Genomic DNA, 14,114 nt, shown 5'->3' with positions numbered 1-14,114 from the left:
GTAACACCATACAGAATGGCACCGACTGAATTAAAAGAGTTAAAGACTCAGTTGCAAGAATTGTTAAATAAGGGGTTTATTAGACTGAGTACATCTCCTTGGGGTGCACCTGTTTTGATTGTGAAAAAGAAAGATGGTTCGTTGAGATTGTGTATAGATTACAGACAATTAAATAAGGTTACAATCAAGAACAAATATCATTTTCCTCGTATTGATGATTTGTTCGATCAATTGAAAGGTGTTGTTGTGTTTTCAAAAATAGATCTTCGATCTGAGTATTATCAGCTAAAAGTTAAAGAATGTGACGTGCCAAAAACTGCCTTCAGAACTCGGTATGGTCATTATGAGTTTTTAGTAATGCCATTTGGTTTAACTAATGCCCCTGCTGCATTTATGGACTTGATGAATCGGATTTTTCAACCTTATTTGGATAGATTCGTGGTTGTATTTATTGATGATATACTGATCTATTCGAAGACCGAGCCTGATCATGCACAACACTTGAGAAGTGTGTTACAGACTTTGAGAGAGAAGCAGTTGTATACAAAGTTCAGCAAGTGTGAATTTTGGCTACATGAAGTTGGATTTCTAGGTCATATTGTTTCAGCTGAAGGAATTCGAGTAGATCCAAGTAAAGTGTCAGCAATGGTAAATTGAAAAACTCCAAAGAACGTAACAGAAGTGCGAAGTTTCCTGGGATTAGCGGGATACTACCGCTGATTTGTTAAAAAATTTTCAATGATTGCCTTACCGATGACTCGACTACTTTAGAAGAATGTTGAATTTGTATGGTCTGAAGAGTGCCAACAAAGTTTTGACCAGTTGAAGAAGATGTTGACAAAAGCTCCAGTGTTAACTCAGCCAGAATCAGGTATACCATATGTTGTGTATAGTGATGCATCTTTAAATGGTTTGGGTTGTGTTTTAATGCAATCAGGGAAAGTAGTGACATTTACTTCTCGACAATTAAAACCGCACGAGAAAAATTACCCTACCCATGATTTGGAGTTGGCCGCAATTGTGTTTGCTTTAAAAATCTGGAGACATTATTTATATGGGGAAAAATGTTATGTGTATACCGATCACAAAAGTTTGAAATATTTGATGACACAGAAAGAGCTGAACTTGAGACAGAGACGGTGGCTCGAACTATTGAAAGATTATGATCTTGTTATTGATTATCACCCGAGGAAAGCTAATGTGGTCGCTGATGCACTTAGCCGAAAATCATCATTGTTTGCACTTCGAGCAATGAATGTTCATTTGTCTGTTAATGAAGATGGCTCAGTATTAGCAGAATTGAAAGCAAAATCTATATTCCTTCAACGGATCCGTGAATTACAGAGTGATGATCCGAAACTAGTGCTGAAACGACAAACAGTTCAGGATAATTTGAGTTCAGAATATAGCGTTGATGATGGTGGTATGTTGCGTTATCGTAATAGAATTTGTGTTCTGAATAATCCAGAATTGAAAAATGATATTCTTGCTGAAGCTCATAATAGTAAGTATTCTATTCATCCGGGTAGTACAAAAATGTATTGCGATTTAAAAAGAATGTACTAGTGGCCTGGTATGAAGCGAGAGATTTGTGAATTTGTTGCAAAATGTTTAATTTGTCGGCAGGTGAAAGCAGAGCATCAAGTACCAACGGGTTTATTACAACCTATTATGATTCCTGAATGGAAGTGGGAACACATTACGATGGATTTTGTATCAGGATTACCTGTGACTCCGAAAAAGAAAGATTCAATCTGGGTTATCGTTGATAGATTGGCAAAGTCGGCACATTTTATTCCAGTCAGATCAAATTTTTCATTAGAGAAGTTAGCGGAATTGTATATTTTTGAGATTATGAGATTACATGGAGTTCCAATGTCTATTATTTTGGATCGAGATCCGAGATTTACTTCGAGATTTTGGAGTAAATTACAGGAGGCTTTGGGCACTAAATTAAATTTCAGCACAGCTTTTCATCCCCAAACAGACGGGCAGTCAGAGCGAGTGATTCAAATTTTAGAAGATATGTTAAGGTGTTGTGTACTTGAGTTTGGCGGCAGCTGGGAAAGGTATTTACCTTTAGTCGAATTTGCTTATAATAATAGTTATCAAACTAGTATTAAAATGGCACCATTTGAAGCTCTGTATGGAAGAAAGTGTAAAACTCTATTATATTGGTCTGAATTAAGTGAACGGAAACTAATGGGAGTGGACCTGATTCGAGAAACCGAAGAAAAAGTTTGTATTATTCGAGATTGTTTAAAAGCTGCCTCTGATCAGCAAAAATCATATGCAAATTTAAAGAGAAGAGATATAGAGTTTAATGTGGGTGATCGTGTATTCTTGAAAGTGTCACCGTGGAAGAAAGTTTTGCGGTTCGGTAGAAAGGGAAAACTCAGCCCACGATTTATCGGGCCGTATGAAATCATTGAAAGAATCGGTCTGGTAGCTTATAGATTGGCTTTGCCCCCGGAGCTTGAAAAGATTCATAACGTGTTTCATGTGTCTATGTTGAGACGGTACAGATCAGATCCATCACATGTAATCCCTCATACAGAAATAGAGCTCCAACCCGACATGACTTATTCAGAAGAACCGGTGAAAATTCTAGCTTGGGAAATTAAAGTGTTAAGGAACAAACGGGTACTGTTAGTAAAAGTGTTGTGGCATCGACATGGTGTGGACGAGGCAACCTGGGAAACAGAGGAATCAATAAGATCACAATATCCGAACCTATTTTCAAGTAACAAATTTCGAGGACGAAATTTCTTAAGAGGGGGAGAATTGTAATAGCCTAAATTTTCAGTGGTGTCGGAACAGTGATTCGAGATCACTAAATCCGAAAAATGAGTAGAAAATATTAATAATTTAGTAAATATAAGTTAAGCGTGAAGTTAGGAAAATTTTTGAAATAGCGAGTAGTGTGCTAGAAATAAAAATTTTAAAAATTAGTATCGGAAATGAGATATCGAGAGTTTGAAAATTTTAAAACGAGCCATATATATTTTTATAAATATTTATGGAGTGTTAATAAGTTATTAAAGTTTCGTTAAGAAATTTTAAAGTTTCGATAGTTAATTGAATAAAAAGGATTAAATTGTAACAAATGTAAAATTATGGGAAATGATTAAATAGCTTAAATGATAAAAGAAAGAGGGTTTAAAAGGGAAATAGACCCAAGGTCTATTTGGGCTGGACGGCAAGGTGCATGAAATCAGCAGGAAAATTGATGAATTAAGGGAAAAATTGGAATATTGCAAAATTTACTTAATAAACTAGGACTAAAGTGGAATTATCTAGAATTCTCATTATTTTTCTGCATTCTCATCAGCAAAAACACCATATAAGGGTTTTATTAAGCTGGTTTTTCATATTTTTACTGCAATTAAGTTCAATTCTTGATTATTTCTTGAAATTTTTGTGTTTTTATGACTTTTACAACTAGGTCCACTTGTTGAATTCATTAGTTTTTTATTCTATGAAAGAAATTGGAAGTTGTTATGAATATGTGTTGGAAGTATATGATGATTTAGCATGGAATTAGAGTTTTAAATTGTTTATATGCTGATTTTATTGAAAGAATTGAATAGAAAGTGAATGTTTGAGACCTAATGGTGAAAGAGTTTGAAGTTAGGGTTTTATGTGGAAATTATGAATTTAAAAAACTGTGAAATAACTTATAATGTCTAGGTAAAGAATTAATTGGGAAAAATTAGCTTCATTGAGGGATTAATTGAGCAAGGACTGAATTGTATGAACTGTGAAATTTGGGGCAAAAATCGAAATCAACATTTGCACTTAAACAGTTTTGGACAGCAGCAGTAGTCTAACTTTGAAAAATCACCATAAATTTTATAAATCGAATTAGAAGATGAACAAAATATTAAATTAAAGCTTATTGAGTCTAGTTTCTTATAGAAGAAACGGTGTAAGCAACGGAATTGTAGATCATGAGATATAATAGATTTTGTGAGACAATGTCAGAATGATTTCGGGTTCCCCTGTTCTGAATTTGGAAAATCATAAAATATTGGATAAAATTAATTAGGGGCTTAAATTTATATTTTTAAAATCCTTAATAAGTCTATTTTCAATAGAAACAAACATGGACATCATCCAAATTCTGTACGAAGAGATAATTAATTTTTAGTGAAGAAGGGTCAGAATTGTCAGACAGCAGAACGGGGGTGACTTTAAAGAATAAACTGTACTTAATGGCTAAACCAAAAATTCTAAAAATTTTATGATAAGAAGATATATGAGTCTAATTTCAGGGAAAATTATCGGATCCTAATTTGGAGTTCTGTAGCTAAAGATGAAAATGATTTAGTGACTATGGCACTGATGGACAGTATTGGAATATACATAAGTAAATAATGAAATTATAAATAATATTACTTATAAGCGGGTTGAAGATGAAATCAATACTGATAAGTGAATGATTTTACAATGATAGATCGAGAACCCGAAGCATGTCGAGGAAAAGAAAAAGTAGCTGATTAGTCCCTGAACTTTCACAAATTTTGCAGATCGACCAGGTAAGTTCATATGGTTGAAGTTTAATGATTATATGTTAATTTTATGAATTATATAATGTAATATGTATGATGAAATATATTTATTGATAAATAGAGAATAAAATAACAACACGAAAATCGAATAAATGATTAAATTGAGCGGAATGTTGGATTTGAGTACTTCTGATCAGTGACAAGTGATAAGTGGTAGCCTCAGCTACACTTATCTGATCAGTGATAAGTGACAAGCGACAAGCGACAAGTGATAAGTGGTAGCTTTAGCTACACTTATCTGATCAGTGACAAGTGATAAGTGATAAGTGGCAGTTTTAGCTACACTTATCTGATCAGTGACAAGTGATAAATGTGATCAGTGTAAGACCGTGGCAGGACTATGACTTCAAAAGGTGATAAGTGATCATACGCAAAACCATAGTTATACTATGGCAAAGTGAAAGTGAAGTACTCAATTTTCCGTAACCATTCCCTAATTTGGTTAAAGAATGATATGTGACAAATGGGCCCAAAAGAATTAAAGGAAATGGATAAGTGGTAGTAAGTTTATACAAGGGAACTCACCGATGGCTGTGGTTGACAGGTGAACTTAATAATTGTGTATATTGTATAAGTGTATAAATATTTGGTAAGATTTATGTTTTATGCCTATGAACTTACTAAGCTTCTATAAGCTTACATGAGTGTAATCAATGTCTCTTGTAGATTGACGTGGAAGTATATGGAGGATCAGATCAACACAGAGGATCACACTATCTAGATTATCTCCGGTAGCTTTTGTAAATTTCTTTTTGATTTATATGGCATGTATAAGGTTTGATGATTATATAAATATTAAGACTTGTTTAAGAAATATACATTAAAGTAAAGAATGATGAATATATTAAATAGTATAATTATAATAGTAGTATAATTTGGTATCAAATTGATTGAAATGAATTGGTTGGTTGGATTGGTCTCGGTTTTAATATTTGCAGGAAATGTTAGATATTTATAAAGGGGTTATATTGAGCAAAAAAAAAACTTTGGGATTTTGCGAAAAATTCCCTATGGTTTCGATTTAATTCTGGTTTGGTCTCGAAGTATGTTTTGGGCTTTGGAGGCCCATCTAAAGGACGCCATGACATGTTTTAGTAAATGAATAGTATTTAACTCGTATTAATGGAAAATTAATTCGGTAAACTCCGGTAATGCCTCCTACCCTATTCCGGCGACGAATACGGGTAAGGGGTGTTACATATCAAGCCACTATCTTTAAGGTTCTATTTGCTCCCATCTGTACTCAGTGTATAAATGAGTTTCAAGCAAATGAACCTCGATGATACAATGAAGCCTAGTGACTATTTGTATTTTGAACTGACGAAAATAATCCAGTAAGCACTAAGCAGAGTATAACAAGAAAATCAATTTCTATAAAGAATTTCTGTAGTAATTCTTTATAGAACAACCTAATAATAGTAGAAGATGGAGAAATGATAGAAAAAACTTTTAAGAATTTTTGGTATGTCTTCTAAATGAAATCTCACTCCTATTTATAAAAACTTTCATGTCTCTTCATAAAGGCATAACTTTACTAGCTGTCTTTTCTGAATAATCACATCTTTAAAAGAGACCTAATTATTCAACTAATATCCCATAACTATTCAAGTAATATTACTTGTATAGCTATAATTCTTTGTCAAAAATCAAGTAATATAATCATTAATCAATAACCAAAAGACATTACACCCTTTCATTTGTAGTTATTGGAACACTATAAATATTTAAAAATGTTCCAACATCTATAATAAATTATTTATATAGAAAAGTTTGACGTGTACTTTTTTGGACAAATAATTTACTTGTGAACTCATAATGTGTTGTTGGTGAAGTTAAGAAATACTTTACTAAAATGTGGTTGAATGTGACCTAATAACGTAGTCTTAAAATTTGAAATATTCAAATAAATTTGTTATTACCTTTTTATTCTAATTTTTAATTACTTTAATTTTTTGTTTTATCTTATTTCTATTTTAAATATAATTGTTTATTTTTACCTTTATAAATAGAGGTTTTTATTAATAAATCAAATGTAACCATTTCATAAGCCTCTCATTACTTCAATATGATATCAAGCCTTTTGTTTAACAATATACTTTTCGATCTGAACTTATAGGACTTTTTTTTTACCTTTTTTTTCCAAACAAGCATATTCGTGGATCTTCATATAGCTCTAACTTACAGCTTGTTTGGTTGGCTGTAATGCTAAACCATTACAGCTTTATTCAGTGGGCTCAACCCTATTCCATTATTTGGTTGGCTGAATGGGCTATTACAGCCCTATTCCTTACAGCCTTATTCAAGGCAAAACTACTGTTTATCATTCAGCAACCTCCTCACTAAAACCTATTCAACGTGAAATTTTATCGACTTTGCCCTTCTCTTATTTCTCACATCTGACCATTTTTCTTCTTCTTCTTCTTCTTTTTTTCACTTCTGATTCCTATTTCCTTCCAACCTTCTCCATCTTTTTCACCTCTGAACCATCCTCACCAACCCTATCCAAGCCAGAACCCAGATCCAATTTCAAACTAAAGCCACCAAATTCTTACCTACCGACGAATCCCATCGATTCTCACCCCTTAAGCTCCGGTTGAATTCCATCGATTTCCATTGATTTCCCATTTCCATAAATTCATCCTCAAGCTCCGATTGTGGAAAGTGGATAAAAACTTCATCAGGATCCTTATCATCTTCAACCGCACATGCAGATTTATGTGGATTTTGTTTTTAAAACAGGAACGAAGCATTTCTATTAAAGAGTAATACAGCTGTTGTTGAAGATTTCTTTGTGCACCTGGTATGTTTCTCAATTAGTCATTTTCTATCGATTGGGTTAAGAAAATGTACAAAAATTAATACTTGTGTGATTTAAGTTGACTTATGGTTTAGTGCTATATCTGAACAAGACCAGAATAGTTATTTATACTAGTATTGGACCACCTCTAATCCATATTTTCCTAAAATTAAAAAAAAACCAATAATAAGAGACACTTTGTCCTCTCTTCTTTCACGAAGGATGTCCTGTTTCTGCTTTGTGTTATTTGTATATGTATAGTATTAAATAAATGCCAAAGTAGTTTGTGTTTAAGATTTTAGTTCCTCCTTTCATAGAAAAGGAAGTTGTTAATGCTTCGTAGACATAGAGATATATTATAGATAAGCACAGGGGTCATTGTATTGGATCTTCCAAGTGAGTCTGTAAGGTATGTCAAAGTAAATTTAATAATTTCCCGTTTTGTTGCTTTATTAATTTGGTACATTGAACCTTTTGAACATATAGGCAACTTCATAATATATTCAAGCAGTTTCTTTATTACTTTATACTAAATTCAATTGAATCATTATTTGGTATGGAGTGATGAAAAATCATGATTGATAAATCTGATAGTCTGAAATACGCTCCTTGTTGCCCCATCCTGCCTGAAAAAATGGCCCTCTGAATAGTTGTAAGATCTGTAAATTATGAGGACTTGAATTCTTGAAGACCTTTAACACTATATTGTGCTAGATTATTATGATGGCAGTGTTAAGTTGCTCTATGTAACTTATGATTTGTAGCTAAAATATTTTCTTTATTCAGTACAAAATGATGACAAACATGTAGCAAGGGGGCTTGATTCATGAAGGAAGTCAGTTTATTTTTTTATTCAAACAGTAGAAACAAAATTCAAATATTAGTTACTCCTAATAACTATTAGAGCTTTGATGAAGGTAGCTCTTCCCCGCCAAAGGCCTTCTTATTACTTTCATCATTAACGCTAAAAAATAGATAGACCAAATGTGTCACTTCTCTACTATCTATACAAGCATGTATACCTCTCAAGTCCTTGCTCCTGCCACTCAACCCTGCCTGTATAGCCCATGTAATCTACATAGCATAAGCTAAGCTGCCTTTGTACTAGAACAGCTGCAAGTTTAAGCCCCATTGTTGTCTACTATCTAAATCAAATTGTTGGAATGCCTTGTACCATATTTAAGCACAATCAAGATTAAGTGATCTTCTCCTAAGAACATAGAAACTAGTTCATGAAATGATTTTAAATCAAATAGAGATATACCTTATTTTGCATTTTTTATATATAGTTCTTATAGATTGTAAATGATATTATTTTAATAGTCAATTTTTGATCTTTTTTTTTTTAGTATTGCTACAACTATAAAAAATTATATATAAAAATCAAACATGATTTTAATTAAAATGTTAAAACTTAAAATCCATGGTTCGTTTATTTATTTAATATAAGAAGACAAAATCTTTTTTATGATGCTCTCTATTCTTGTCACCAAATTAGTTGCTAATGCTTCTTGTTTTTCTGATGAGGTTTACATATTTTCCTCAAGAGAACCTGTTATGTTTAGTGATTAACCTGGCATTATACATAGGTTTCACCTTCAAAGCTCGGCATAATTGTCGTGGGAAGCTTTTCATTGAGGAAAAGCCATAAATGTGACATAGCACATTCTATTCTGTTGATAAAATTCTTGCTTTTATCTATTGTTGCATCTGTTGGATAGTCTTGACAAAATTCTTACTATTTCATTTACAATATGCTACAGGGAAAAGGCAAATTATAATGAAGTTATGTTTTCGGCATGATACATATCTTTTGTCGGCTATTCTACCCGTGATTAACTTGTAATCTTTCACTTGTTGCAGATCATCTTATCAAAAGAGAAGAACATTCAGAGACTTTAGGAACTTGTGCGGAGCCTTCAACAGCAACTTTTGCCTATTATTATTTTTTTTAACTTTCTATTAAATTTTGCCTAGTTTTATCTTTACCTAAATTTTTCTATTCAAATTTATTTAAAGATAATTTTTAATTAAAACATATTTTTAATGTTTTATTTTAATAGTTAAAATAATAAATTAATTAATATAATTTTAAAAATTAAAGTTAAGTTATATTTAATTTTCAAGTCTTTTAATTTAATAAATAAAAATTCTAATTTAATGTATTATATTTTATAAATTAAGTTATGGTTAACAATTAAAATAAAATATTTGAAAGAATATTTTTCTTGTTAAAATTTGTTTTCAAATCATCAAAATCAATACTGGGTGGTAAACTTTAATTAAAAAAATCAAAGTTGGTGGAAATATTCAATAAAATTCAAATTTTAGTGGCAAAATTCAATCACATTAAGTTAATTGACAAATTTACGTATATTCTCATAGTATAATGACAAATGTAAATTAAAATAAAGTATAATGCTATTGTGGGTGCTCTCTAAAGAGGTAAACAAGATGAATAGTCATGAAATGTGCTCCATTCTCATGAATGGGGATCAAACTCCCGACCATAAGATAAAGTAGTGAATTTATTTTGTATTTTTTATTTTGTATTTTTTTGTGTTTGTAATCTTTGGATGGTATAATGAGTTGATAGAATATCATTACAATGTTGTAACTTTTTGATGTTGTAAAATTTTAAAACCTATGGATTATGACATATAAACTAATGAAATCATGTAACTTTTTGTTAATATATGAATATTATGCTTGGATGTGAAACATAATTCTCAAGTTATTTATTATTTTTTTAGTAACGAGTTGTTTATTACTTCTAATATTTAATTATTTTTTATTGTAGAATAATTAAATTATTTGTTTTAGTAATGATATTTTAGCACATTAAATATGTATTGTAGTTTAAAAATAATAAAGTAGATTATATATATTTTTATAGTATTATATATTTTGATTTTTTAATTCATATAATAATAATTATATTAAGAATGTTATTAAATTATATATAATAATTATGTTAAAATATGGTTAAACTATTTATTATTTTTATTAAATTATTTTCAATAATAATCTTATTAAAATTTAATAACAATAACAATAATCATCTACCTTAAAAAAATTATGTTGAGGGTATTCTGGTCATTTTAATTTTTTTCCTTATGTTATTACAACATCATTCTATTCGACCGAACACAAGAATACTATTACAGTTCTATTTCATTCCATTTAACCAAACAGTTGAATTACTTATTGCAACTCTATTCAATTACAGTCTATTCCATTACAGTAAACCAAACGCACCATTAATCTTTTTTGACTGAAACCAAAACCACCTAATCAGTTTTCTCTATTGCTAGCCAATCATCTACTTCTATCTACTAGATCAAAGTGACAAAGTTTGTACTCAATTATCTTAGTAGTCGGTTGAAGAGTATTGCCTAATGGATGTCAAACCACATCTTGAATTCAATTCTACGCTGCCGCAACTCACAACAAGAATTCATTATTATATGTTCTTAGTTGAAAACCCCACTGTTCTTTACCATAAATTGTTCAAGCTTTTCTTGTCATCGTCAACCCCAGATTGCTGCTCTACCAACCATCAATCTTGCAAAAGCGTAATAACGTAATCTTAAGACTTGACATATTCAAAGAACTTTTCTCCTAGTTTTAAATTGTTTTAAATTATTATTCTGTCCTAGTTCTATTTTAACTATTCTATAAATAAAGGTTTGTATTAATAAATTAAGTGGAATTATTTCACAAGCCTCCTATTACTTCAATACTAATCATGTTGAAATTTATTAAATGCGACAACATCCTAATGAACCTTAATATAATTTGGTGGTGACCTCTACAATAATCACATGAATATCTTTTGTTGAATGAGGGCTCTTAAAGCAATCCAATCCCTTCTCGATCGAGCGATTGGTGATAGATCTAACACCTTCTATAGGTAACGTCGGAGAAGGTTAACAAACTTTGGGCAACCCCAACCAAGGATGTTGAAAACCAAAACGGACTGACCAATCAAAGAAAGAAAATCTCAAAAGGATAAATTTTGGATAGAAGAAAGCCCAAGCTTTTTGGCTTCTCAGCCTGCTTTCGACATGGGGAGTTCAATCTAAGATAGAGGCTTTTGATTTCCAAGTGTTCACAGGTGAATCTAGCTAATTTTGGCCCCTGGGTTTTTAGTGGATTTAAAGTATCATTACAACATTTCATTATTTAATTCTTCTCTTGACCTTTATTTTTGTTCTCCATTATAAATTTGGATGGCGTTTACGACTTTGTACAACTGTTGTCGGTATTTCCTAGGCTAAAAAAAAATTTGTTCTGAAAATAGTTCTCTATATTTTCACTCATTTTCTATTTTTCATAAATTAGATCAATGATTGTATAAATCGGACCAATTAAGTTAAAAACCGGTTAAACCAACAATCTATTTTTTTTTTTAAACTTTGGCTCCAACAATTCTCTTACTATTGGGATAATTTCACCTTAGGCGCAATGCCGCACTCGCGCACTTATTTCGATAGAATTCGAGGAAAGGGAAAGAAAACTTTGCCACACTAAACCATTTTCCCTCCCATGCCAATTTCTCTCCATCACTTCCCCCATACTCTCCCTTCTCTCTCAACCCTTCTCAGGTCTTGCAAATCCCAAAACCAGCTTCACCAAATCCACGCCCACATAATTAAGAAGGGCCTGCACCAAGATCAATATCTCATCAGCCTTTGTATTTCCCTTTCCACTTCCCTCTCTCTCTCCGCTTCCATTTTCAATAGCTTTCTCCAGCCCAGCACTTTCCTTTGGAACTGTCTCCTCAATGGGTACTCTAAAAATTCCTCTTTTTTTTCAAACCATGTCGCTTTTTATCCGTATGAAGAGTGAAGGTGGGCTTCCTGATAAGTACACCTACCCTTTGGTGATCAAAGCTTGTTCGAGTGAGGTTAAGGCATGGGAAGGGAAAGTGCTTCATGGGTTAGCTTTAAGAAGTGGATGCGAAAGAGATGTTTTTGTTGGGACAAGTTTGGTTGATTTTTATGCGAAAATTAAGGAAATATTGAATGCGAAGAAAGTGTTTGATGAAATGTCTGAGCGAAATGTTGTGTCTTGGACGGCTTTGGTTGTTGGGCATATTAATGTTGGTGATATTGTGGAAGCTAAGAGAGTGTTTGATTTGATGCCGGAGAGGAATGTGGCTACATGGAATGCTTTGATGGGGTGGTGGGTCAAAACAGGGGATTTAGTGACTGCTCGGAAAGTGTTCGATGAGATGCCTGAAAGAAATGTGATTTCTTATACGATGATGATTGATGGATATGCAAAGGCTGGCGATATGGCATCAGCAATGTTTTTGTTTGAGCAGGCTCCGGAGAGAGATATCTTTGCGTGGTCAGCAATGATTTCGGGATATGAACAAAATGGTCAACCAAATGAGGCTGTCAAAATGTTTATTAGAATGTCAGAAATGGATGTTAAACCGGATAAATATATTCTGGTTAGCTTGATGTCTGCCTGTTCTCAGGTGGGTAGTTTGAAATTGGCTAAACGGGTTGATGGTTATCTAAGCCGAAGTGATATTGATGTTAGACAAGCACACGTTTTGGCAGCTCTTATTGATATGAATGCAAAGTGTGGAAACATGGCTAGAGCAGCTAAGTTGTTTGAGGAGATGCCAAAACGGGATTTGATTTCATATTGCTCAATGATACAAGGATTGGCTATCCATGGTCAAGAGGCTCAAGCTATTGAGCTTTTCAATAGGATGATAAGCGAAGGGCTGGTTCCAGATGAAGTAGCCTTCACTATTATTCTGAATGCTTGTAGCGGTGCTGGCCTTGTTGAGGAAGGTTGGCATTATTTTGAAATCATGAAAAACGAATACTCCATGGTTCCTACGCCGGATCATTATGCTTGCATGGTTGATCTTTTAAGTCGAACAGGACAGCTAAAAGCAGCCTACGATCTTATAAAATCTATGCCTGTGGAACCTCATGCTGGTGCTTGGGGTGCTCTTCTTGGGGCCTGTAAATTGCATTGTGATGTTGAGTTAGGGGAGTTGACTGCTGATAGGCTGCATGAGCTAGAGCCGCTGAATGCTGCTAATTATGTGCTGTTATCTAACATATACGCTGCTGCAGAGCAATGGGTGAATGTTTCTCATGTGAGGAATAAAATGAAGGAGGGGGGCCTAAGAAAAGTACCTGGTTGCAGTTGGATTTAATTTATTAAGGGAATTTGTTATTGGCTATGCCTGTTAATTATGCACTTTATTTATTTAATAAATAATATACACTTATATCTTCCACATTTTTTTACACATCCCCCTTACATACATTTTAATATTATTTATTTATGTTACCTTGATTCTTTTGTTGTATTATGAAAAAGTTGTATTATTGTTATTATTATTATCATCATGTAAATGTCTTATTTATTTCATTTATTTAATTTTTCTTTTTATTATTGCCATTTTGAAAGAGTTTGAACTTTTCATTAGCTTTAGCCAATTTAATTATTTTGTTACTATTGGTTTTAAAAGAGGAAATTTCAGGTCATTTTTCCATCCTATAATTGTTGACATGAAGTTAGTTAAGTATGTTTTATATTTTAATGAAACAATAAGGTTTTTACATTTGGATTTAGGTTAGTCCTTAATATCTCCCCTACCATTTACCTTAGAAAATTATAAATAATCTGTAAGATATTTTTTTAGGGTTTTAAGTTAGTTTTAAATATAGTGTAGGATTAGAATCTTAAGTTAATATGTAAATATTTTTTAG

General features: G+C 32.2%; 1 protein-coding gene and 1 long non-coding RNA gene across 2 annotated transcripts; both read left to right on the top strand.

Annotated features, from left to right (window-relative positions):
- Positions 1-6,711: 6,711 nt before the first annotated feature.
- On the top strand, positions 6,712-9,986 carry LOC107885970 (uncharacterized). Its single transcript, XR_001680594.2, has 2 exons — positions 6,712-7,371; positions 9,232-9,986. It is a non-coding gene; the product is annotated as an uncharacterized lncRNA (long non-coding RNA).
- A 1,715-nt stretch (positions 9,987-11,701) lies between these two features.
- LOC107885971 (putative pentatricopeptide repeat-containing protein At5g37570) lies at positions 11,702-13,637 on the top strand. The gene is given in 2 exon segments (XM_016809744.2): positions 11,702-12,174; positions 12,176-13,637. Coding segments are annotated over 2 exon segments (1,638 nt in total). The 5' UTR covers positions 11,702-11,916; the 3' UTR covers positions 13,556-13,637.
- Positions 13,638-14,114: the final 477 nt, after the last annotated feature.

This window comes from Gossypium hirsutum, chromosome A03 (assembly GCF_007990345.1).
Source record: "Gossypium hirsutum isolate 1008001.06 chromosome A03, Gossypium_hirsutum_v2.1, whole genome shotgun sequence".
Lineage (NCBI taxonomy): Eukaryota > Viridiplantae > Streptophyta > Magnoliopsida > Malvales > Malvaceae > Gossypium > Gossypium hirsutum.
Note: the sequence above shows the minus strand (reverse complement) of the source record. Positions and strands in the feature narration are given on the sequence as shown.